Genomic DNA, 25,695 nt, shown 5'->3' with positions numbered 1-25,695 from the left:
ACATATTTCTTAACGTGTCAGTTTGTAACTTTTGGCGAAGGTTATTGATCTCGGTTGTACTTTAATTGTAAGTAGTTAAGAAATATCTGCCCATTACAATTTCATTATTGCAATATATTATACTGTTAATGATAAAAAGTCGCGTTGGTGTAAAATACCCTCTAAAAGATTAACAAAGGCAAAAGCAACGTAAACAGGATGCAGCCTCAGACACAGCAGGACACACAGAAGGCACCATATCAGAACGAGAAGTGGACACAATGGCCGCAGAAGGAGAAGGACAAGTAAGACCAATATGTGAATAAAAATGACAAGGGCTACATGTTTGAGGGTGAAGAAGTGGTAGGGCTAAAAAAACGGGAGAAGGGGGGGGGGGGAGGTAGAGAAAATACCGTCAGCGACAATTTAATTAGATGGACACATAAAACATACAATCATTCACAAAACAAGTAACAATACAGAAATATGAAACTAGAAACTCGTGAAGAAACACAGAGGGGTACTACCTTGGAACGGTCAGTGATAGCCACATCACCTGGGAGTTTGAACCGGTTTTAGGCGCACTAAAAATATATTCGAATATGTATTGGATCGTGTCGTGGTAACAAGCAAAACATTGAAAAATATTATTTTTAATCAAAAAAAAAAATTTTACTACATTTGTATATTATATGCTAATTAATATGCAATAGTTGCCATTCGTCATTCATAAAACAAGTAACAATACAGAAATGTGAAACTAGAAACGTGTGAAGGAACACAAAGTGATACTACAATGGAACGGTCAGTGGTAGTCACATCACTGGGGAGTTAAAACCGGTTTTAGGCGCACTAAAAACATATTCAAATATATATTGGATCGTGTTGTGGTAACAATCAAAACCTTAAAAATGTTATTTTTAATCTTAAAATCAAATAACTGTATTATATGCCCATTAATATGCAATACTTGTGATTCGTCTAGATGATATCAAATGACAGATTCAAAGAATAGAAACATTGGAATCAACAATTACAGTTTCCATCAGCGTTCTTAGTGTCAAACTATAATGTTAAAGGCGTTTTTCCCTCGCATCCTGATGTAAAATTAAGCAGAACGTATGTATGTTAATATTTACTTCGGATGAATTATGACAGATAATAAGGATAAAATATTTACGAAACTGCTGATTTCTTTATGCATTTACATAAGTATACATTTTATTTACATATGTTGCTTATTTGTGAATATGTTATCCTCATGGGTATTACATGAAAAAAATCTATACAATAATTGTTTATGAAAGTGATAAATATAATGTCGTTATTTATGGCTTTGATGTCAATGCATTTTTTTTTATTTCCCAAGATATTTCTTTATTGTACTTTTGGCAATTATGTCATTGTCTTTCATATTACATATAAAGAACTTATTATTGCTATTTCTCTAATTGCCGTGAAATCCTTATATTAAATTGAAGGAGTTTTCTGGTTATACTACTTTTTCTTATGAACATGTAGGTGCGAAGACTGTCATTTTCTATATAAAAACCGTAGAAAGTAATGCTATAATTGCTATAAATTCTTTGTAGGAAAAAGGAAGGGAGGGGGCATCATTGGTGTTTCATAGAGGCTCTTAAGCCTTTTCTACAATCAAATGTTAATGGTTATTATTGTTAGTTTTCCCCCGCAATAGTTTCTCATATCGTATACACGTATACAATATTCTAGGTATAGAGAATATATATATTATTACATGTATTACAAAAAGCAAAGTTTTAAGAGAACCGTTGCTGCAGCGTTTTCTATCACTGAGACACATTTCTAATTGAGATATTATCTAAGGCCTAAGATGAGTATCTGCTTTCTAATTATTAGAGTAGAATAAAACAGGTGCTTTGGCAAAAGTTTGTAAGCACGAAAAGGTCGCCAGTAACATTTTATAAAAGTCTCTCCGATGCTAGCGCTATCAGTATCAAATCCTGTCTTTGTAATGATACTACATGATAAATAGAAATAAGAACTAACGTGTTAGTAACACTTTTACTACTGTTATTCTTTTTGACAATCTCAAAAATGCTCTGTCTCTAAAATAATTTTACAATATGTTCCGTACACTTTACAACATATCAAAATCTGGATAGAATGTCATCCAATTAAACACATTAAATTTACATGAAAATTGCAGACTCGATTTAAGACTGTACATGAGGTATAATGTAAAAGTCCAACATCCCTCACGTCCCTTACACCGGCTTTAAGACACTATCGCAATTTTTTTCATAAACATATACGAGCCGCGTCATGAAAAAAATAACATAGTGCGTTGACGTCCATCATGGATCCAGACAAGTCGGCGAATTTACGCAGTCTGATCAGGATTCATGCTGTTCGCTATCATTTTTTCTATTTGTAATAGAGTTGATAAGAGAACAGCATGGATCCTGATCAATCGTTGTTCAAGCAAATTACGGGTTAAGTGTAACTATCATATTTCTTAAATATTTCTTAATTATTTAATTTTACCCATGAAAAATGGTGCTATATCAGTGAAATATATTTCATTTTTTTTTAAAATAAATATGAAATATAAATATGAAAGTGGGCGGAGTTAAAACTCAAATTTATTTTTAGGGACTTCTTTCGCCGTTTTGTTTGAAAAATCTGATAAATACAAAACAACTTTTTCTTGAATATTGTTTTGAAAACTATCTAGCATGATAGAAAATGGTCTAACTAAGAAAATTAATCCGAACGCCAATATCTTTAATTTAGTAATTAATGCTGTACAGACGTTTATAGAGTTGTTTACATGACGTCACAATGTAGCGCCAAACAGCGCGTGCTTACGCATAGATTACTGCGCGCTGTACAATTGCAGTTGGTTGCAAGCAAGGGGATTCGTTACCATTTTCTTTGATAATGAATATTTTTTCGTTTTTTTTTTTGTGAAATATGGTATATATTTTCACGAAACATGATAAAATGCAACATATTTTCACTCGCCGTACCGGCTCGTGAAAATATGTGGCATTTTATCATGTTTCGTGAAAATATATTCCATATTTCACGCAAACGAAAAAAATATCCTCTTAATATTTCTTTTTTTTTTCGAAAAAAAAAAGAGAACATTTTGTGATACAAAATGTACCAATGTTATGTTATAACTTACTTCTTAGTAAATTACTACTTTAACAAGTTTATATAAATTTCATTCACAAATTGAGTTAAGGACGAAATAAATACATTTTTACTTCTTTAGAAAGGGCATAAATGTATTTAATAATGTTTAAATTGCGTTTTAGAGAATAAAAGATGCTTGTTCCCTGAAGAAGGTAGCGGTAAATGTAAACTTATTGGTCATTAAAGTAGCAAATTGTAAACAAAGTAGATTTGTTGACTTTCATACAAAATACTCATTCACTAGCACTATACTTACAGCCAAAAAGAAAAATGACTCAGGTAATTGGTTAATTGGTAACTTTTTGGATACTATACAAGAATAACAACATTAAAAACTTCTGAGAAATAAAATTAAAAGTATTTTTAGGCATAATTGGACTTGTAGTACGACACTACCAATATGATTCAGAATTTTTGACGTCGCTTGATTTATTTTGGAAAATAATAAGGTCATTATCTTGTACACGAAAATGAAACTATGATAACTTTGTTACGGTGTCACTATTAAGAAACTATTTTGTATGAATTTGTCCCAGAAGATTCCATCTGTAGCATTTCAAATAATTATTTAAATTTAATAATAATATATATGTCTGGTAATAAACAAAGCTCTGAAAATTTAACGAACACAAAACGACGGAACAAAGATAGTTTATATTAATGGTACCATATAGAGAACATAATAATTCATAAGGAAGATAAAAGGAAGATAAAAAAAACAAATTTCAGTGTTTAAACGTGGGCAATTTGTTTTGGAACACACATAAAAATTCTAACATATCTATATTTAGACAACTGACAGAAATGGTATAAATCTATTGACAGGAAATCCTTTCATTTTCTTTACACTTTGCATCTCATGGAATTAAAAGAGTTAGAACAAATCATTAAACACTATTACAATTGTTAAATCTATTTAAGGACCAATGGACATTTTACGTCATTAGCAATTTTATTAAATGAGATACATTTGAGAATCCTTGAGTTACTAAATATTTGTTTTGTCCATTAAAAATATTATAATGTTTAGTTGGATATTAAATCTTAGTTTTTGTATCTGACTTTGACAATGACATTCAGGTGTAAAGATAAAGAAGCCCCGCACCCTTCAGCACTTTTAACTACCTACCGATCACTGTTTCTCTTTAACTTTTATAACGCACCTGTTTTTGTTTCAACAAACACGTATCAATTATATGTCTTTGTAAAACATATATAACGACAAACTTTCTCCAATAATGATATACATGTATACTATTTCAATTTATCAACATCAATAAGTCCAATTAGTTGTATTGTTAAATGAGACATTTTACATCCTTCAGAAATGGTATATACATGTTTTTATTTTACTTTTATAAATTAAAGAAACTTACCATCTTAAAATCATAAAATCTGAAATATTGTACAAAAATCTTATTAGGCTCTTTAAGGTCCTTTATGTCCCAGAAAATATTTTATTGTTATTTCCCTTAGGTTTCTTTTAGTAAAATATATTCATTTGCAAATTACATGCACCATGTTTAGCTTCTGTTGATTATTTTTGGCAATTATTTCCATTTGTGATTTAGAATTTGTATGGAAGCCAAAATGCTACATTTTGTTTACTTTTTGCTGATTTTATGACACATACTTTCACATTTACTGAGACTTTTTCAGGTGATAAACATCTAACATGCTGTAAAACTATAATTTTAGTTTAATTAAAAAATGTGAATTGGTCTATTTCGTCTGTAGAAGAAGGTCTACTAAGCAGTAATAATACCGTTGATAGTATTAATATCAGACGTTACACCAAGCCACAGAAAATTTAATATTATTTGAATGTCATTGGTATATTGTCTATATAATAAATCATTTTAAATTTTATCAACATGATCTTATAAGCTTTGTATTTAAACAATATCCGAATGATTGTTTTTTTTATGATATTTGACATACTGAATTGGAATTTGTTCTTTATAGATATATTCACTTTAGATGTATGTTTTTCTTTCTTAAAAGTAAATTTCTAGATTCCATTTAAAACATTCAAACAAAATTTAGACAAAAAAAAGTACAGAGTAACATTATACTAAAAAGAAACAAGTGTGCAAATAATGAAATGAGAATAATTAAGATTTCTCTTATTTTGGCAATTCAGAAATGCAACGTATGTCACGGTCAAGGTATACGAGGCTAATAATAGGGATGGTTAATTTTCTAAAGCTTCATTTGTTCTTTAGATTGAGTGTAATCTATAATTTCGCCTTTATTATGACATTTATCACCATTTCCTATAATAGATTACCATGAGCTAGTGTTATTTATTTTCATCAATTGCAATGCTATATAGATCAAATGACCAATTTCCATACAAATTTACCCATAAAAGTTGTTAACACAGGAGTTTCCATGTAAATGATTAGTCGATAAAACAAAATGGCAAACATTTAATTTCTGACGGGATCTATATTTTACATTCCAGACTTGCCTATTTATGTGATTTGCTTACAACCGTACAAAACAGGCGTATTACGTCGTCTGCTATAAATTACGAATTTTCTAATATGACCGTGGTTTTGAATCAATTTTTATATTGGGGAATCAAATTCTTTGCTTAATATAAGTAAGATCATGCTTCACTGATTTGAATGTCTGTTTTTATACAATATCCTCATTTGTACACAGTTTCAATTACTTTATCGACATTTATATAAAATATCACATTATAACTACCAAATCGAAAATCAGTTTCCTCAAAGGGATTGTCTAAACCTCATATATCCGAGTATTTTTATTAATTTCTAAAAACAAACCATCTGTCTTTCCTTTACAAAAAAAAAAAGTTCACACAGTTTTAGTTGTGCCGATTGTGGCGTTCTATACGAATTATGTCGCGAAACCTACCGTATCAGAAATCTGAAGTTATTTTTTCCAGCATTGTAAAACATAAAAGAAATAGTCGGCATGTGTCCTTGCATTTGATCAAAGATTTTAGACTTGTAATTGCAATTAAATATTTGCAACACTCATGGACAATTTGTATCTGATGTTAAGTCATATTTGAGACATAGAAGCATTTACTTGTAAAGTACAAACTTTAAAAGTATATTCACATAAATATCAGCTCAATATTGCCTTTATAAGAAGACATGTTATTAAATTTCTTGTAAATATGACCTTTCATCTATACTACAAGTATCAAAAATGTAAATACTAAATGTTATATTTTATTATTTCGATATTATTTAGATATTGCCTCAAGAGAATATAAGGGTATAACGCTATATCTTATGAAATAATTTAAAAAAAATTATCAACAATAAAATTATTTTGGTTTCATTATCATATGGTTAATTCTCGATGGAAATGTAACGTAAGATGTCTCTGCTATTTAACACACATTAATATAGTACGTTAACAGGATACAATGTATAGGGGTAAAATATATTTCTTAAACAGAATAAAATGTTCAGAACAAAATATCACTATTTTAAATGCTATTTTAAGTAGGGTTTTATCCTTTGCAATGATTTTGTGCATGCACCACTCACTTTAAGGCAATTACTAACTATGTTTTTTTTTAACTAGAGTTTTTCAGTATTCTTTTTTATAATCCAGACAATAATTTTGTTCCAAATATATTGCTTTATAGATATACATATATTTTTTATAAAATGTAATTTGTTTATATATGTTAAGAGAGAAAGGTTTTTTTTTTAGATACTACTGAATCAATAACAATTTCCATGATAAGTTTTCAACATAAATTTGATATATTATTTGGGTAAATTCAATGTGTTTGTAAATAAGGTATTTGTTATAATGTTGTAGGAATATTAAGTATTACGTGATGTTTATTTCATTCTAATATAATTATGTGTATTTCAATGGCTATATGTGCTTATTTTTAGATATGTAAATGTCGTCTAAAAGATAAAACAGAATGTATTAATGATGAAATAAGTCCATTATTACTTCTCGTCTAGACATTGTCAAATAATGTTGAACTATTATTGGATGACTTAATGCCTTTTTATCCGTTATGTGCTTGAAGGTCAGTCCATCCTTACAACTTTGATAATGGATGCATTATACGCAAACAATTCGTATTGCTATCCTTGTCAACTTGTAAGATTAAAAGTAATGGTTAAAATGCAAATAATTCTCGTTAAATAATCATAAAAACAAGCATTCCTTTCTAAAAACCCCAATTAAATTGACACTGAATTCCAAAAACAATTGTCAGCTTTTTAAGCATTTCCGTTTATTTTTGAGAAGCAGTGTATCGGAAACCTTCGCAGTTATAACATATTAACACCCGTGCATTGAATTTCCCCTCCTGGTCACAAAATCTGCAAATATTCAGTTACCTTAATTAGTTCTACTAAGTTTGTGTATTATGTTTTTTCCAGCAATCACCAGTGGTGTCAACCTAAAGGCATATTTCCATTTGTATGGTTTTATCATGAGAAGCAAACTGACATCAAATCACTGTGGTCTTGGGTTTGTAATGCGCCGTCTTGCTTCTTCTGATTTTAATGCACGGCAAAGGATTTGATCAGCGCAGTTACCCAGACATGTAAAAAACGCTTCAAAAAGTTTTCGCATCATAAAATCATCTGAGTTGTATATTATCATTTACTTTCTGTAACACATGCAAGCATTTGTATCATATTCATTTCCCAAGATTTCTTTTAATAAAGTATACTAAGAAATAAATGAATTTCCTGCATAATTTGATCACAATATAATCATATCTTTTTCATGACATATAAGTGTGTCATTATTAATTTAGCGTACATATTATCACCCTCTCGCCATACTCTACCGTGTATTAACTATTAGCATCTTACAATCAAATTGTTCACTACGAGAAATGTTACTCCTTACGCTAAAAAATCATAATAAGTTCATTGAGCGTGCCTATTATCACCTTTATAATTCCACCAAATCCCAGTAAGACACATAATCTAAAACAAGAAAGAGCAACTTTTTTAAATTAAAAGGAAGCATATAAAAGTAGTCTAGTTATTTAACAACAATTTCTGTTTTTTCAAGGTAAGGTATAGTAAAGTAATTATGCCGCCTGAAAATACCACCAGACTACATAATTTTTAATAAAGATACATCATAAACTGTCTTGAATTGATCTTTGTCATAAAATATGCACACGTAAATGTGTATCTTTCTAAGAAATATCTGAACATAGTTTTGATAACAACAACAACCTTTATTTGTTTGTATATAAATTTGAATATCAATGACCAACTGATTACAGTTAAGTAATAGAGTCTGGCTTATAGGTAGTCTTTATAATGATGTTGTCGTTTAATACATACTTTTAGATGTTCTTTAAGAGATTTTCATTAATATCTTTTCCAGAATATTTCATGCTATAAGTGCAATAAAATGATTTCGTATGCATTTTTTCATTATTGGTTTAAACAAATTTTATTCGTCATTACGGAACTTATTACATACATGACATTAAAATAAAAAGAATGAGACTGGAAGCAACCTAATGCTTATTTAAGTTGTTTCCTTTTTAGATTATTGATATGAAATATGATTAATTTAGTGAGAAACATGTCGCATGTATTTCTAATTAAATGAAATCGACAATAAGTAAATGTTTTGTATGGGAAAGGCTCTGTATGTTGATATTTTGTAACATCAAACTGACGATTTCACATTTCCAGAAGTAAACTTTTAAAATGATCGAAAGAAAAATCCCATTTTTAATTTAGTAAAAACTTCAAAATGTTTTCATATGATTGTATCAACTTCAACACAAGATCTTAATATACTAATAGCGAATTATTATTTGATTGCATATTTCACGATATGGATTGAAATTAAAATCATTATTTGCTTATTACTTATTGATTTTGAAACTGAATTTCAAATTTGTTGACAATGTTGGTAATCATCAACTTTGGGCCACTTGTTTAGAGGGGCCTAGAGCTATGAGATTTGTTGCACAATTGGTATGTTTAAAGGGTAGACGAGTGTAGACTTGTGTAAATGATATCTAGTTTAAATGTCCAATGTTTTGTTATAACTCCCAGTTTTTATTTCGGATTTGGAATTACACAATTGACATTTACTGATTTCATTTTTTAATCTTTACCCTTTGACAGTTCAAGGAAATATGAACGCAGCAATATTGAAAAGAATGCGAGAATTTACAAAAGTCATGAACAGTGAACAGAAGACATGCGTCAATAAAGAAACTACATGTAATAATGAGTTACAGACATGGGAAAATGACTCAAAGAGATGCATCAATAAAGAAAGGACAATGCAGCAACTAAATGATACACAAGACTGTATATCTAATTAATACAATGTGATTATTTTGATATTTCATTTATGATTAACTAAACAGTAAAACAATATATGTTATAGTAGAGTTTTAAATGATTCGGGCAAAATCACTTTTTTCATTTGTAACAGTCACATTTTAGCAATGTCATTTACATTTCTGCAGCAGTCATTAAGCATTATGTGGTAGAAATACTCGTCAATTACATTTAATTGGAATGCGCTTGACTTAAAATACGAGAAAGTAGATGTAATTTGAACATAATGACAAATTGTCGTCTTTAAAGAAACGAAATCATACTTTGAAATGTCAGTGGTTTTTGGTATAATTATATTGATCATGTTATTTACGAAGTTGCAATAATGTCTCCACATATTTTCAGTGATTTGTCTTACATGTATGTCTTTTATATGTTTGCACGCTGTTTTACCAATTGTACCCAAAAAATTGTAAAAAGATTCATGACCATTTTTCTTATACATTAAGGACCGATGCGTATTTCAATATGTATACTTTATTATCCAAAGGCAATATGTTTATTTTTTGCTGTTATGAAAAACCTTGAAGTACTTGGCAATGATGTTATATGAATAAAGAAAAGAACTGTGTCTTACGACTTTTTTATTGCAAATAATATGAATACTGAATTCTAAATCAAGGATATAATAGATTATGGCGTATATGATAAAACACTGAACACAATGCACGAATTGCTGTGAAATTGAAGTACTAAGCTTCATGCAATTAACTTACTTAACATAAATCTATTTATTTCTTTCAAAGGCCGATAGCAAATTTGGAATTACAGTTGTCTGAGTGGGGAAATCGATCATTTCAAATACATTTAATGATATTATGCAAAAAATAAAACATGCAATTTTGACGAACTAAATGCTGATATGTTCGAGGAAGTATGAATAACCATTTATTTTTCAAACGTTTACATGTCTTCTTATAAATCCAAAATTTCTTATCTTTATGTGTGACAACTAAATTTACTGCGCGCGCCAAGAACAAAAAAAGAACTTTCCACAAAAGTGTGCATCTAACCCACATAAGCCATAACGATTTTGTTGTACATTTCAGCAGTTAAAAACTATACATTTTATTTCATAGACATCCTTTTTCTCAAAAACAAATATTGTTTAATAAGCCGTTGACACGTATTTGCTCCTTTACGCCAAAGTTTGTTTTCATATCAGTGGATAAAGTATGATAAACAGCGTAATTGTATTATCTCTTATTATGTCATGTTGCTTTCGTTTTACTTCCTACAGAAAAAATTGAACACAAATCCAGAAAAAAACCCACTTAAATACCATTACATAAGATGCCATTGAGTACATTTCTTTTTAGTACTTAAAAAAGCTATACATCATTTAAATTGTCAAATAACCGACGCAATCCCATTTTCAATTTTTCAATTTCTTTTTAGAGTTTTATGAAGCAATATTTAATTGCAATTAAAATTATATAACGGTGCATAGAAAATGAAATTCAAGCCTATAAATCAGAAAAATCTGAAAAATAACGAAGACATTTGCTTTTGCTTGATCAGATGTGGTTTAAATTGAGTTAACCCATGTGGTTAAAAATAAGATGTGGTTAAAAGTCTGATCATTGAATGTATACGTTTTGTATACTTGTAACAAATGTAACAGAATATTTCGCGATTTATGTTTTAAAAAAAAGAGCAATTCCAAAACAGTACACTTTTACGTATGAAAAAAGGTTTGTTAAGTCATTTTTTACTTTCCGCCCTGGACACAACAATATCAGATACCTGAATAAAATATTGTTTCTTATATGCAAAGAATGGTTGTTTTATATCGAGATTGGATTTGATTTTTTCAAAATCATGCTAGAATTACTTTGTTTTTATCCCACATTTATGAATTGTTTTAAAGTAAACGAAATATATGTACAATTTACAAAAGTCTTTAGTCAAACTCATGACCAAGTTTAATAATTAAATTTTTTGTATCGATAATAACATTTGTCAATCTTTTCATAATCTTACTGAGATAACAAATATAATATTTAGTTTCGTCGAGGTAAATTATAGAAAGCAGACAATGTATAGAACAAAGGCAGTCACTTAATCATTCACGGCGGGTAAAAATGCACACTATTTTTTTTCATTCAAATAATAAGATAAAATAATAAAAGAATTTTGTGCGTAAAGCTCACTCAGGAATTTAATTATTAACAATTAACAATTAATTGAGATGTTTACCAAATACCTCAAGAGTTGTTCTTATGACTCGTGTTATAGAAGCGACCAGATTTTGCCATTCTTTAGAGCAAAATAATCATTGTGACATTATGTTTTATTGCCTCTTGAAAGACAACTATGTTTAAAATGTATCAAACGTTAGTGATGTCCTTACCACTCATCTTATTCCAGAAAGGCCAATGAGAGTTGCTCTTTTTGCAAGTATGCCACGTGACTTCGAAAATTTTACTGTTTCATAAGTTTAATCGTATAAAATCTGGCAACCTGTTTCAAACAACAGGAATTATTTGTTTTTGTTTTGTTTTATGTAAATGAAACACAGCTTATTGTTTGTATCAGAAAATATTGATACTTTATTTTCTTAAATTATAAAGAAAAAAAGCTATTCAAGTATACTAGTATTACAACTTGCTATGGAAGGACTGTTGAGTTATGTTGCTCTTGGTTCAATTTTTGTACACTTCGATTAAGTCGAAAATTTCAGATAGATAGATAGATAGATTTATTTCGGCAAAGGAAGCATATACATAGTTGACAATATAACATAGTATAAAATAATGAGCATTATTAAATACTATATCACATACGAGTAAAACTATGACATGCTCACCAAAACCAAGGATAACACAAAAAAGGGCAAAAAAGCTCTTATTTCCATTGTGGTCCTTTGTATTGGCGGTATGACATAGAGAGGCAAACCTTAATATAATCATGTTTAAAAATACTAATAAATCATAAAAATGTATATCACAGTCAAATCTTGAGTTAATGATACTCCTGGTTACAGCTAGGATTTAAAACACATTACTAAAATTGTAATAAGATAAATGGCAGACAATTTAAAATCCTGAGCCGAAATATGTAAAAACATGTTCAAAAAATTTTTTTAAATACTGTTCATAAGATGACTTTTGATGGCAACCTTAAAACTTTGTAACCTGTTGATCTCCGTTAACTTTACAGGTAAATCATTCCATAATTTAATACCAGAGAAAGCAAATGATTTAGAACCCTGGCCTTTGACCTTAGGTAGACAATATCCACCCTTTTGACTAAGTTTTGTACTATAATTATGAATGGAATCTTGTGAAATAAAATGTGTTCAGACATGTAATCCGGAGATAGGCCATGTTTATCTTAAAAACATGACACAACATTATCTGTTCAACTCTTTTGTGGACTGGTAACCAGTTAAGGGACTTAAAGTGGGATGGGTCAATGTGGGCTCTAGAGTCCAAGTCAAGTACAAATCTCATTATTTTGTTTTGACAAGTTTGTAACTTATTTTTTAAAGACTGTGTCAAGCTATTATACCAAACAGAGCATGCGTAATCATAGTGACACTGAATAAGAGACATAACCAGAAGTTTCTTGGTATGCTGAGTAAGAAACTCTTTCTTGCGGTAAAGAAATTTTAACCGAGAGTTGGCCTTCTTAAGAACAGACTCGGCCATGGCGCAAAATGACAGATTTTGGTCTATAGTAATCCCAAGATACTTGATAGATGAAGTTGATTCAATGGATGTACCATCACAGGTTATATGCAGGTTAGATTGTGACCTAAGTTTTTGCCTGGACCCAAATAGAATTGACTCGGTTTTACCCAAATGCAATGACAACTTATTGTCCACTAACCATTGGCTGACCAATTCCATATCATCTGTCAATGCCTTTTCAACAACAGATAAACTTTTACCAGATACAAGGATACCAGAGTCATCAGCATACAAAAGCAATTTATTTTTGACCACAGCTGACATATCATTTACATAAATTAAAAGAGAAGGGGTCCAAGGATTGTGTCCTGAGGAACACCACATTTTATTTTGGAATTGGAAGAATAAGTCCCAGAGACATCTACAAGCTGCTGTCTATCTGATAGATATGATTTGAACCAATTTAGGACGTCAATACTAAGACCTGATGCTTGCAGTTTCATTAAAAGAATGGAATGGTCGACTGTGTCAAACGCTTTCTGCAAATCCAGCAGCACCATACCAACAACATTACCTTTATCATTTTCATACCTGATAAAGTCTGTAAGGTGAATCAGACAAGTATCAGTAGAGAAGCCACTCCTGAAACTTGATTGAAATTTATACAGCAGATCTTTATCCTTAAAATAAGCTTCAACCTGGTCATAAACCACCTTTTCAAGGATTTTAGATACAACATTTAAAATGGACACAGGCCGGTAATACCAACAGACAATTTGTCGTTCTTTTTATAGAGGGGAACAACTCTTGCAGTTTTTAAGATCATCAGGGACTTGACCTTGGATAAGGGATAAGTTTATGATATGAGCTAATGGACTAGCAATAACTGGGAATCCATCTCTGATAAAAAGGTAAACCAGCTAAGCCAGAACTTTTTTGACACCTAATGAAGTTAAGTATTTAAGAACTTTACTTTCAGAAACAATGGAAAAAGAAAAACTGTTTGCAAAAACACCCTTGTTTGCATAAAAAGTATTAACAAAATTCGTACCAAATTTATGCATACTTTCTGGCAACTTTTCAACAAGTTTACATGCAACTGTTGTATAAAATTTGTTAAATGATTCAGCAATAAGTTTCTTTTCAAAACACACATTATCATCAATATTTAAACAAATATTTGAACTGGTTGAAGATGAACCCTTCTTGGAAGGCAAACCAAGATTTTTAACAGTTTTCCATAAAGAGGTTGAGTCATTTTTGTTCTCATCCAGTGTATTAGTAAAATATTCCTTTTTTGCTTTGGCAACAAGATACTGAACTTTGTTCTTGAGAGTCTTAAATGAATCATAATTATCACAGTTTCTATCACATTTATATTTATTAAAAGCTTTATCCCTTTCATTAATTACACTAAGAATGTCTGAGTCAATCCATGGTTCTGTTCTCTGTTTAATTCTGGTCTGTTTCACAGGTGCTATATTGTCTATCACAGATAAAAGTAACTGTTTAAATATATTCCAGGCATCATTTACATTATCACTTAGCAAAACAGGAGACCAGTCAGTATCTAGAAGACTAGCTTGAAAGTCATCTTTGTTATAATTTTTCAAAGATCTTAAAGTGACATTGTTATGAAAACAAATAGGAATTTTACTGCCTTTTCTTGTTCAAAATATTAAGCTATGATCACTAAATGAAGTATGAATTACACCTGACTGAGTAATTTTATCATTATCAGACACCAATATCAAGTCAATAATAGTTGCACTTGTAATACTAACTCTAGTAGGTTCTGAGATCAATTGTTTGTAATGAAACATATTAATAAATGACTTAAAACATTGCCAAAGAGGATAAGACTTAACTTTAGACACATCTGTATTAAAATCTCCTAAAATTATAGATTCACATTGTAAAAAGTCACTACTTGACGAGCATAAAGAGTCTAAAATTGTATAAAAGTTTAGTTGCACAGGACGTCTATAAATAACACCACATAAAATAGGTTTTGATTTTGGTAAAACGACATGAAATAAGTGTTAAAATGAAAGTTATCTTCACTGGGTTCATTATTGGACAGTATAGATGTGTGAGGGTACATGGAATCCACAAATAAATAATAATAATCATAACACTATCTGTTCGGGTAAATGAAACAAAAACACATAGCTTTGCGAGTTACAGTGAAAATTCCATCCTTTAGGTAACAGTATTTGCCCCAGGATGATATTTTTTCTGACACCTACAAACATATCTGTTATTTATATGAAGTCGCCTGATTTTTTATATTTTGAACAAATTGAAAATTCTAATAACACATTCATGATCGATTGAAATAATGTAAATGTTAGTTAAAAATGATATTGTTTCCATAATGTTGCTTTAAAAAATTCAGTAGATTGACGGTTACTAAGAAAGAAGCAAAAGAATAACAACAATAAACAAATAAAAAAAAAACAACAACATCACAACAAACAAACAACACTGCAACGCAATCAAACAATTGGTTTATAAACGTTTTGCACTATGATATTTTATATGAAATGTCTTCGGCTTAGTACACTTAAAAACCCAAGTCCAACATGTGACCTTTTTAAGTGAACTTTTTGGAATCATTTTACTTGCTCGAAAGCTTTGAGTCTGAAATGTCATAAATGTGCAAAGGAAGGGGTTTCGAGTTGTATTCTTTTTTAAGAATTCTGTTTCAGTTAAGAACTATTTTGTCTGTGAATTAAACGTTCTATCCGCAATTCATATGATTTGTGACATAAAGGACAATATGACACTTAAAAGTTGCGGATTTTCATTAGATATAAATTGTTAAGTGATACATGTTATCAAATACTATAATTTACTTTTTATCAGGAGATAAATAAAACATTAGATTATACCTCTTCATGGTTCTTTATTATTATTGTATGCAGATATTACCTTTGTTGAAAACAATATCTTCATTGTGACATTATTTGTTATTGTTTCTAAAAAGAATCCATGGCAATAAGGCACTATGACAAATACGTTTAAAAGGTAATGTATAAAATGCAACTAGTATTATTTCTTTAACAATGATGGTAATAAATTATTTTAATAATCATAGTTTGAATCATTCAAATAAATATTTTTTTTCTCAAGAAAATATAATTTAATGACTTTAAATAATGAGCCATGGTAATCGGTCCGATGCAATCCAATTTAGCACTTAGTCTTACGGGTTTCGTGATACATCAAACCCCAAATTATATATAGGTGTTATATAGCCGATGCACAGGGTTCAGACCCATGCATTTTCAAAATTGTACGACAATAGAATACTTAAAAACATTTATTCGTAACATTTGTTACAATTCTGAAATACATTTACATTTTCTTCTTGATTTTTGAGACAATTTTTGTAACAATGCTTAACGATAAAGTAACAACCATGTAATATCTATGTAACTCTATAATTCTTCTTCTTACCAATATCAATGTCTGTGAAGAAACAACTCTGTAAGAATCTTAAACAACAATGTTACAACTATATAAAACTACACCATCCGATTTCAGACCATGGTATGCGCAATAACACTAGTAACATCCTACAATATGTCAAATTTTCATTTCTCTCCCGATTCATTTGATTTAAGTCACAATGGTGTAACGACTATACAATAGGCTAATAACATCATTTAAATTACTATAATGATCCCGATTTCTGACAATATTTTGGGTTTGTGCAGTTACTACTGTAATGTCATTGCCCTTAAACAACTTTACCACCGCTTATGGCTATGTCTTAGAAATTGAAATTCAAAAGTTATAAGTAAAATAATTTAGCTAGCGTGCATTGAACACGTACTCAGCGCTAACTTTTTAACTGAATTTGTAATTTCCCGTAAAACACCAACGCGGTAAGCACATTAAAGCTTTTGCAAGTTTACTCTTATTGATATTTTTACAAAAAAAGTGCGCTTGCCGTTTATCTTTGCACCTGTGGATATGTTGATAAAAATTCTTTAAAGAAACGAGTAACATGCATGGGATAATGTCCGCCATTTTTGTTAGTAAAAAGATGAATCTTGTTCTATGAAGATGCTGTTTTAGAGTTATCTTGTAATTGTATGGAAGATTTACTTACATTTTGGATTTGATACTTCTTTTTAAACTTTAATCATATATCAGATATTTGCTATCTTCGTAAAGTTCAAGCTATATCAAAGTTCAAGAAAACTATTTTGTTTTATATCTAATTTAATACTAAAGAGCCTTTTATTTGTGTCGTTTATCTTATTCATGATTTAAATCCAGAGCTTTGCTTAATATTTAGTTGGACAAAGTAAAAACCACTGAAAGTAAAGCCGTGTTTTTTGTCGGAGGAAGTGCTATTTTGCATCCTCGTACTTGTTAATGGTATAATTATCTTAACATCATATACATCAAGCAAATCTGCATTTTCTCATCTGAAATAGAGAATGTTTTCTTGATCAACAAATACTTCAATGTGTCTAATACACCTAATTTCTAGACCGAGTTCAAACTGCTTTGATATTGTAAGATTGTATCTAATATAATTATAATTCGCTGGAATGAGAAGAAAAAAACATATATAAAAATAATTATATTAGGAAAATCATTTAGATCACAAACATATTAGATTAACTAAGTGCTGATGAAAGATGTAAGAACATTAAAAATCGACATCTTACCATAGATTTCAATCCATTCCATTGAATATCACAGAAGCAAATAAGTAATAATTCCTATAAAAATCTATAACAATTAAAATAATGACAATGTGAGCAATCATTTGCTTGAATTATTCTAAATATAATTTATTACATAAACCCTGGTGTTATAACACCTATATTATTACAACAAAGACAATAAGCTCAATAAATTAAGAACAAAAAAATCCAATAGCAGTTACGCCATAAAAAAATCATTATAACGTAAAGCTCAATTACAACTTGTACAATTTATAAACTGTTACAACTGTACATGAATAATGTTCTATAAGCTGGAAAGTACTCGATGTTAATACTGCTATTCAAAAACTGTCTGAAAATTTATCTGTTTGAAATTCCAAACACAATTTTGAAATGGTTAAGATTACACGCAGTTTGATAGACATTTGTTACATTACTGTTTTTTATTTACTGTAAATACCATTTTTCTATCCATTTCTACCATCTGCATTCAGTTAATGAAAATATATATAATGATAAAACTTATCACAGTTATCATAATGTACGAGTAACTCTTTGTTTTACAATTGTCATGATATATTTTCTAACGTTCTTTTTATGTCTTATTCATGGGCATTGTTTTTAAAAAGTATTTGGCAATCATCTGTTTGGAGATGTAAATATTATACAGTAATGATTCTAATACATTCATTGTGTATAAAATGTATGCTTCATCCAGACAAGTTGCCACGGTGTCTTTATATACATTATAATAATAAATTAGAAACATGTTTGCAGTACGAGGCCTATACAAAAGACAGTAAATGTTATTTAAATGTCCAAAAACAATCTGTATTTTAAAAAGTTAGTATGCCACGACATTAATAATCTAAGATGTAAATGTATTTTGCAGACATGACTATATCGGCATAAAGTTTCTTAAGCAACACATTATGAAACACGTGATAATGACACACACCCTTCGACAATATATTCGATCTAAATAAAGTTTAGATCTTATTTCCTCCACATAGATCTGATGACGACCGTATTTGATTTGCTTTCTTTATATTTCGGATTTCCCAAAAAAGCTTTTTTAGTCGTGCAATCAAACCGGTGTTTGTGATTAATGCTTCCGAGGGATCACTTTGTTTCCAGAATTTTGTACTTCACAACAGCAGGTGTCAAGTGCCGTGTGGCAGCCGTAAAAAGTTGCCCCGTACTTCACTTCAGTGTTGTTATATTTTCTGGTCCTTCGGGATCATTCATGCCAACACTATAAAGTGTTGAGAATTGAGTACCGCTCAAGCCGGTGCTAGGGGCGTGAGGGATGTTGCACTTATTCATGATCCCTCATGTACAGACTCAATCAAACCGAGTCTGCAGTTCTTATGTTATTTTGTTGTGATTAATGCTTCCAAAGGAACACTTTGTCTCCAGAATTTTTTACTGATAGAAATGAGAAGAACTGTCAAAAACCCGTTACCTGTGGAAGTTATATAAATTATTGATATTTGTTGGAAAAAAGGTTTGGATTTATTTTTAACAAATCAACTTGAAAAAAGTGTCAATTTTAATTGTATTAAATTTCAATTTTAATTTTAATTCAATTTTAATTTTAATTGTTATTTTGCCAGTTTACCTGTCAGCTATATGGTCAACGTCGTGTTTGTTCTCGAAATCTTGAAAATTACCTACTCAGTATTTGTTTCTAAGAGTTAAAATTAGAAACCGCATCGCTTTCAAAAAATGAAAGCTCGCCAATGATTGATTGTTTGAAAGACCATGAGAAGCGTAATTTAGCAGCTGATTTTAATAAGATTGTCATTATATTCTACTTAAAATATATATATTAACCTGAATAAACATCCTGCCACATTAATTAATCAATTAAAATTTTATCAATTTGAAAATGATATATTTTAAGTTAATCATTAGTCGGATTCTCGGAACTGCATTTATTTAATAGTTCTTTATCATATTTTATCATATCAAAAACAATATTTTGAGGTAAAGAAAATTGTTTTTAACGAAGACCTTACTTATATATTTCTTGATTTATAGTACTAAATTTTCCTCATCTTTATCTGTATAAATGATTTATTCGCTTTAGGAATATTTGCGTAGGTATAATATCTATTTACAATATTAAGATGAACAATAAAGCATATATTCATATTTTTTTTAGTTTCAAAGCCCCAATAAGTCTGATAGTCGAACATTAAAAACTATATATTACTTTTGTGGTTACAATCAAGCAGTTATTGCTACGGAATATCGCATAGAACAACAGTCCAACCTCAATTATTCTAATTGCCGGGGACTGAATTGTTTTTTCGAATAATCGGTGGGTTTGAATAATTGAAATCCGACTACTTTAGTCGGACAAACGAGTAGTAGACAAACGAAAAAACGCACATCATATCAAAATTACCGTAAACAACACATTTGTTCCAGCCATCAATCGTGGAAAAAATAAACAAACAAAAAAGAAGCGTACAAATACAATTTTTTAGTATTGAATAATGTCGGGTATTCGAATAAAGGGTTGTCGAACCATATCGCTTAAATGTATCTAATTCGTCAATAAGATTCAATTTGAAAATAGAAGACAAGATTATCCGTTATGTAAAATTTGTTTTATGACAAAGAATGTAAAGAAGTGAATGTTTTTTCTTGTATAAAGTGATTACGTATACACATGGAATCATAAGCATATTTCGGTTTTTATCTGTTTGTTTATATTTATTGCGTACAAGACGTGTGATCTTCAATTCAGTAATCATGCTTTTATTTGTTCGCTTTCATTTGTGATAACCAACGTAGCTGAAGATATCAAACAGTTACATGAAAGTAATGTCACTTATTCAGATATTTTTAAGGATATGGAATATTCACAAGCATCTTGTATCATCCAAGGGCAATTTACATTTATATATTGATGGATATATCTTATCATGATGAACCTTGGAAAAAAATACAATACTAAGTTTTATCGCTCGTTTGATTCAGAAACATTTGAATAATTATCATGCATACTGTTCTCAATGCTGTAACAATAATAATGTTACAATATTTTGATGCAATATGTAATTTCAAGCTGCTTGTTGAACTCAATTAGAGAGATGCACTAGATTTCTGTTGAAGTCTGACATTATGATTTAACATTTGAAATGTGTAAGTGTAGGGAATTTGTCTTTTTAAGTAACTTATAATGTTCTCACTATGTATATTCTGCATGAAAATAATATGCATATTATATTACTTGTATCAATAAGAAATTAGCACCTTTGGTTTCTGTGAAAACACGCAAATGTAGAGATTGATATATAAAGCGATTTATATGTCTTCCTGTACATTAAGCGTCTCATCTTCTAAAATGTAAGGCACTTAAATGCACTTTGACTTTTACGACGAACTTTCTGCAAATATGTTTTTGTCTATCATCATGTACGATATAATGATTTTATCTTATTTTTCAGAAGCTTTAAAGAATGCTAGTGGCCAAACTGCTATTAATGCCCAAGATCAACCAAAACAAATAAAAATTGCTTTTAAGACACTTCATAATTTAAAATTGAACGCATAAATGATCAATGCTTTTGTTACGTGTGACAGATGGATTTATATGAGACTAAGCTAGTTAGGATTTAGTAAGATATAATTATAAGAATTTCCGTTTCGCTTGAAAGTGAAAATGATGTCCCTGACAAGGAATTTAATAGAAATATTGGCTTGATTTGACAGTGTTTCATTGTTTGACTTTATTTCCTTTAACTAGAACCGGGCATGATTTTCCGTTCAGAACATCGAAAAGGGCATATTATATATGTTATATTTCTGGTTCTTAAAAATCGTTCAGTACGACATTATTTTTTGTGCTTGTGGTATTTCATTTTTTTTCCATTTTGCTATTTCTTGTTGGATGGTTCCAGTATTCCTTACTTAAATACTTTTTAACTACCATAAGGATATGTGGCTTGTTTTTTAAATTTGTCTTTTGACGTCTTATCTGTGATATGCTAGCTTCATAACCTTTGATTCTCTTTCATAATTCCATTTTATTTAGTTCCGGCCTTTGTTTTGTCGTTTGGGCACATGTTTTACTTAGGGACCATATGCCGCTTTTCATAGAATGGCACTTACGTGTCACATTGAAGGTTCAATGATAACAGCCATATGAACACTTATACGGGTGTTTCAAAATTCAAAATTGTACCAGTTCATATCAAATGTTGAATTCTGCTTAAGCCGGTGCTAGGGACGTGGACGGTTGTTTGCACTTTTCAGTACCGTCCATGAACAGGCTCATTCAAGCCAAGCCTGCAGCATTTTCAATTTTCCCGTTGTGCAGATTATTCCATAAACCTAGAGCCGAGCTTGGTTTATTCAGTAAAAAACATTTAAATAAGGTTACACCGAGGGTTTGGGCAGCCTGACTTCATTCCCTTAGGCTAGGACCGAGCTTAGTTTTTCTTACCGATCATATACATCAGGGGTCGAACCATCTCGCCTGCTGAAACTAAGAGATACAAATACCCTTATATTTTGGTCCAATTTAGCAGCTTGTTTCAATCACACAGCAATAATAGGGGACTGCAAGTCTGATACCTCAACCAGGCAACCCTTGGCCACAAGGGGGTTGGGTTTACAAAAATAAGTATATCCAATGAACAAAAATATTCGCCAAATTTATGCATTTGTATATGAAAATGTTAGGTTCTATAAGGTAACCATTTCATTCTTGATGTTAACACTTTCGACGGTCAGGAAATGCGCGATTTGAAAGTTGACAAATATTGGATAAATTTCCTATAAAAGCTTCGCTGTTACTCTGCATCGCTAGTAGTGTTTTCCCTTCAGTTGGAGTACGAGCATAAGTTTTGATATATCGATAGCGGTTGTTAGTCATGAAATTTTGTTTACAAATTCTGCTATGTATTACCTTGTAGGTACCGTTCTGGTGTTAGTAATGGTATTCGGAATATTGGAAAATTTTGTCATTGTTTATACATATGTGAAGCAAAGTAAAGTACGTACAGTTGACAACCTGTTCATTGTTGGCATTGCTGCCAGTGACATTGGACAAGCTATTTTAGGAGTGCCGTTTGTCGTTTTATCAAGTTTCAGTAAACATTGGATTTTTGGATATACTGCATGTCAATATACAGCTTTTATAACGACATTTCTTGGAATATCTCAGGTGGCAATGTTAACTTCTTTAGCATTGGATCGGTATTTTATCATAGTGCGATGCAATCGAAAACTTTCCAAGTCCTATTTCCAATGTAGTTTAATAATAACATCTTCGTTTTTATTCGGGGCAGGTTGGGCTTTAGGACCGCTTCTTGGATGGTCCAGTTATGTAGAGGAGATAAAAGGAATATCATGTTCTGTGAGTTGGGACATAAAGGATAACAGTCATCTTTCATTTACAATAAGTTTACTTACATTTGGATGGTTCGTACCATTGTTAATCATCACGTATAGTTACAGTAGTATTGTCTGGACGGTAAGGTCTTACGTTAAAATCCATATTAGCATAATCTTGTTATTTGTTTCTTTAAATATATTATACTTGTCTGTTTCTTTAAATTTCATCATGGGATTTTATCAATTTTCAAAATTCAAATAAAAAATAAAAAGTGATTAAAAATCAAAACAGCAACAAAAACAAATCAAAAATGTGAAACAAACAAGATGTTAAAGATAGTATTCTATGTGTTTTAAATACTCAAGTAAGAACATTTGTATTTGAAGTTTTGAAAATTGTATTCCAAATAGTTCTTTGTCATTTAAACTTCTTTTTAAAAAACGATGTCGATGGAAAGCAACTTATTTCTTAAGATCGACTTATGATATTTTAAAAATCAACATTTTTGTTAAAAAGGACACCTTGTAACATAGTACTTTTGTCATTATAACATTTAAATTTATTGCCGTATTGTTACAAAAGTAGCATCTCAGTAATGCTTTAGTGGTTCTTTTTAGTCGATAAAATATTCTGTAAATTCTTCATTATTGTTATTTATAGATTAATAAAAATAGTAATGTGCACCAGCATTCTCAAAACACTTCGCTGAGGAGGACCTCAAGAGACAGAAAAGTTGCTGTAACTGTATTTTTAATGATTGGTAAGACATCGTGATAAACACAAAATAAAACTTTAAATATGCATCTTAGCCATATTCAAAAATAAAATATTGTAAGCTATTGCAACTGCACGGGTAGTGCTTTGATTATATTGTAACTATTAAATATGAATGGAGAGCGTACAGACGAAAGACAAAATAATATTACATTTTGCCATTATAATAAATCATATTACATTTTTTTATCATCAAAACAAAATAATTACATTGATCTATCGTTTTCAGGTGCCTTTGTAACATCATGGCTTCCGTACTCGATTGTTTCAATGTGGACTGCACTAGGAAACTACGAATCTATTTCACCATGGGTACAGGTTGCCCCAGCAGTGTTTGCCAAATGCTCAATTGTCTGGAACCCTATTATATATGTGGCCAGGCACAGCAGCTTCCGTCAGGCCATTATAGAAAGCATTGTATGTTTCAGAGGTGTATCATTTCTTAATAAGATACAAAATAGAAACAAGAAAGCCAATCTACTGTTTATGGATATAGGAAAGAAAAACATTTATGGAAATAAAAGTAATGTCATAATGGAATCTAATTCACGCAGTGAACATAACTCGTGCGACCTGTTGGCTGATACATACTATGTCGATTCATTTGTGCAATGCAAACTAAATACGACTGAAGAAGAAACTCAAATAGTTCAAATTGTGACAACTCTTTAAAACATGTTTTATTATATTGAGTAATACGATAAAAGAATCCCCGAAACATCAGAAGCATAATAAAGAGAAAAATATACGCCAAGCTGTGTAAATGTCACTGGAAACACTCTGGAATATGTTATAAGAAATCGAATGACACAGATTAAATAATGCCAATAGATTAAGTTGCTCAAATCTCTGAAAAAAAAATTCTCGGAAGCATTTAAATCAGCAAAATTACGTGAAAATTGCATATTCGGTTTGATTGAGTCTGTATATGAGGAATAATGCCAAATGCAACATGGCTCACCCCACGGCACTAGCTTGAACGATACTAAATTTTCTCGACTGATGTTGGAGTTTATGATACCGAAGGACAGAATAATATTACAACACTTAAGTGAAGTGAAGTTTCAATATGAAAATGAACTGAAATACCGACAGCAAAACATGAATAAGTTTATGATGACTCCTGCTGAAAAAAAAACATCATCAACAACTTTTTTGTTTGAAACAAAGTGTGTCAACAATTATGTAATCGAAAAAACTCATAGTTTCTGTAAAATATGTTAAGCATGGTTTAAAACGTAGTTTGTAAAAGTTGATTCACTGAAAACAACAAATAACACTACCAATGCACTTCATTTGCTTGATATAGGAATGCGTGAAAACCAGAATAATCAACATTATTATCTTGCTGAATTAGATTGACGTCATTTTGCCGTTGTAAGTTCATGCACTACTATAAGAAAAAATGCGTTATAAGAATATCAGATTTCGTAATTTATATTCTGATAATAATTGATATGTAATATGCAAGGAAAAGAATCAAATACCGATAGAAGGTACAGACGGGAGAATCTAGCTCTCGGGTAACTGTTTAACGGAACCTTGACAGTGCCACGTTACCGCCTTAAACAGATTATCTACCGTTTACACCGGTGCTAGAAAAACCTATTTAACACCACCAATGTAAGACGCGTGATTTAAATGACGTCATTCGCGCGCGCCATTTATGAATGAATTGTGTTCTTAGAATAACGTCATTTTGCTGTTATGAATAAAGTTCGGAATTCAAAACTACT

The 25,695-nt window shown here is 30.3% G+C and overlaps 1 protein-coding gene across 1 annotated transcript; it reads left to right on the top strand.

Annotated features, from left to right (window-relative positions):
- Positions 1-198: 198 nt before the first annotated feature.
- Positions 199-24,715, top strand: LOC132742040 (visual pigment-like receptor peropsin). The gene is made up of 5 exons (XM_060730323.1): positions 199-284; positions 22,764-22,786; positions 23,139-23,323; positions 23,846-23,945; positions 24,189-24,715. Exons 1-5 carry the CDS (start codon positions 199-201, stop codon positions 24,629-24,631), a joined length of 837 nt encoding a protein of 278 aa, XP_060586306.1. The 3' UTR covers positions 24,632-24,715.
- The last annotated feature ends 980 nt before the right edge of the window (positions 24,716-25,695 follow it).

This window comes from Ruditapes philippinarum, unplaced genomic scaffold (genome assembly GCF_026571515.1).
Source record: "Ruditapes philippinarum isolate M1 unplaced genomic scaffold, ASM2657151v2 ctg3887_1_1_1_1, whole genome shotgun sequence".
NCBI lineage: Eukaryota > Metazoa > Mollusca > Bivalvia > Venerida > Veneridae > Ruditapes > Ruditapes philippinarum.
Note: the sequence above shows the minus strand (reverse complement) of the source record. Positions and strands in the feature narration are given on the sequence as shown.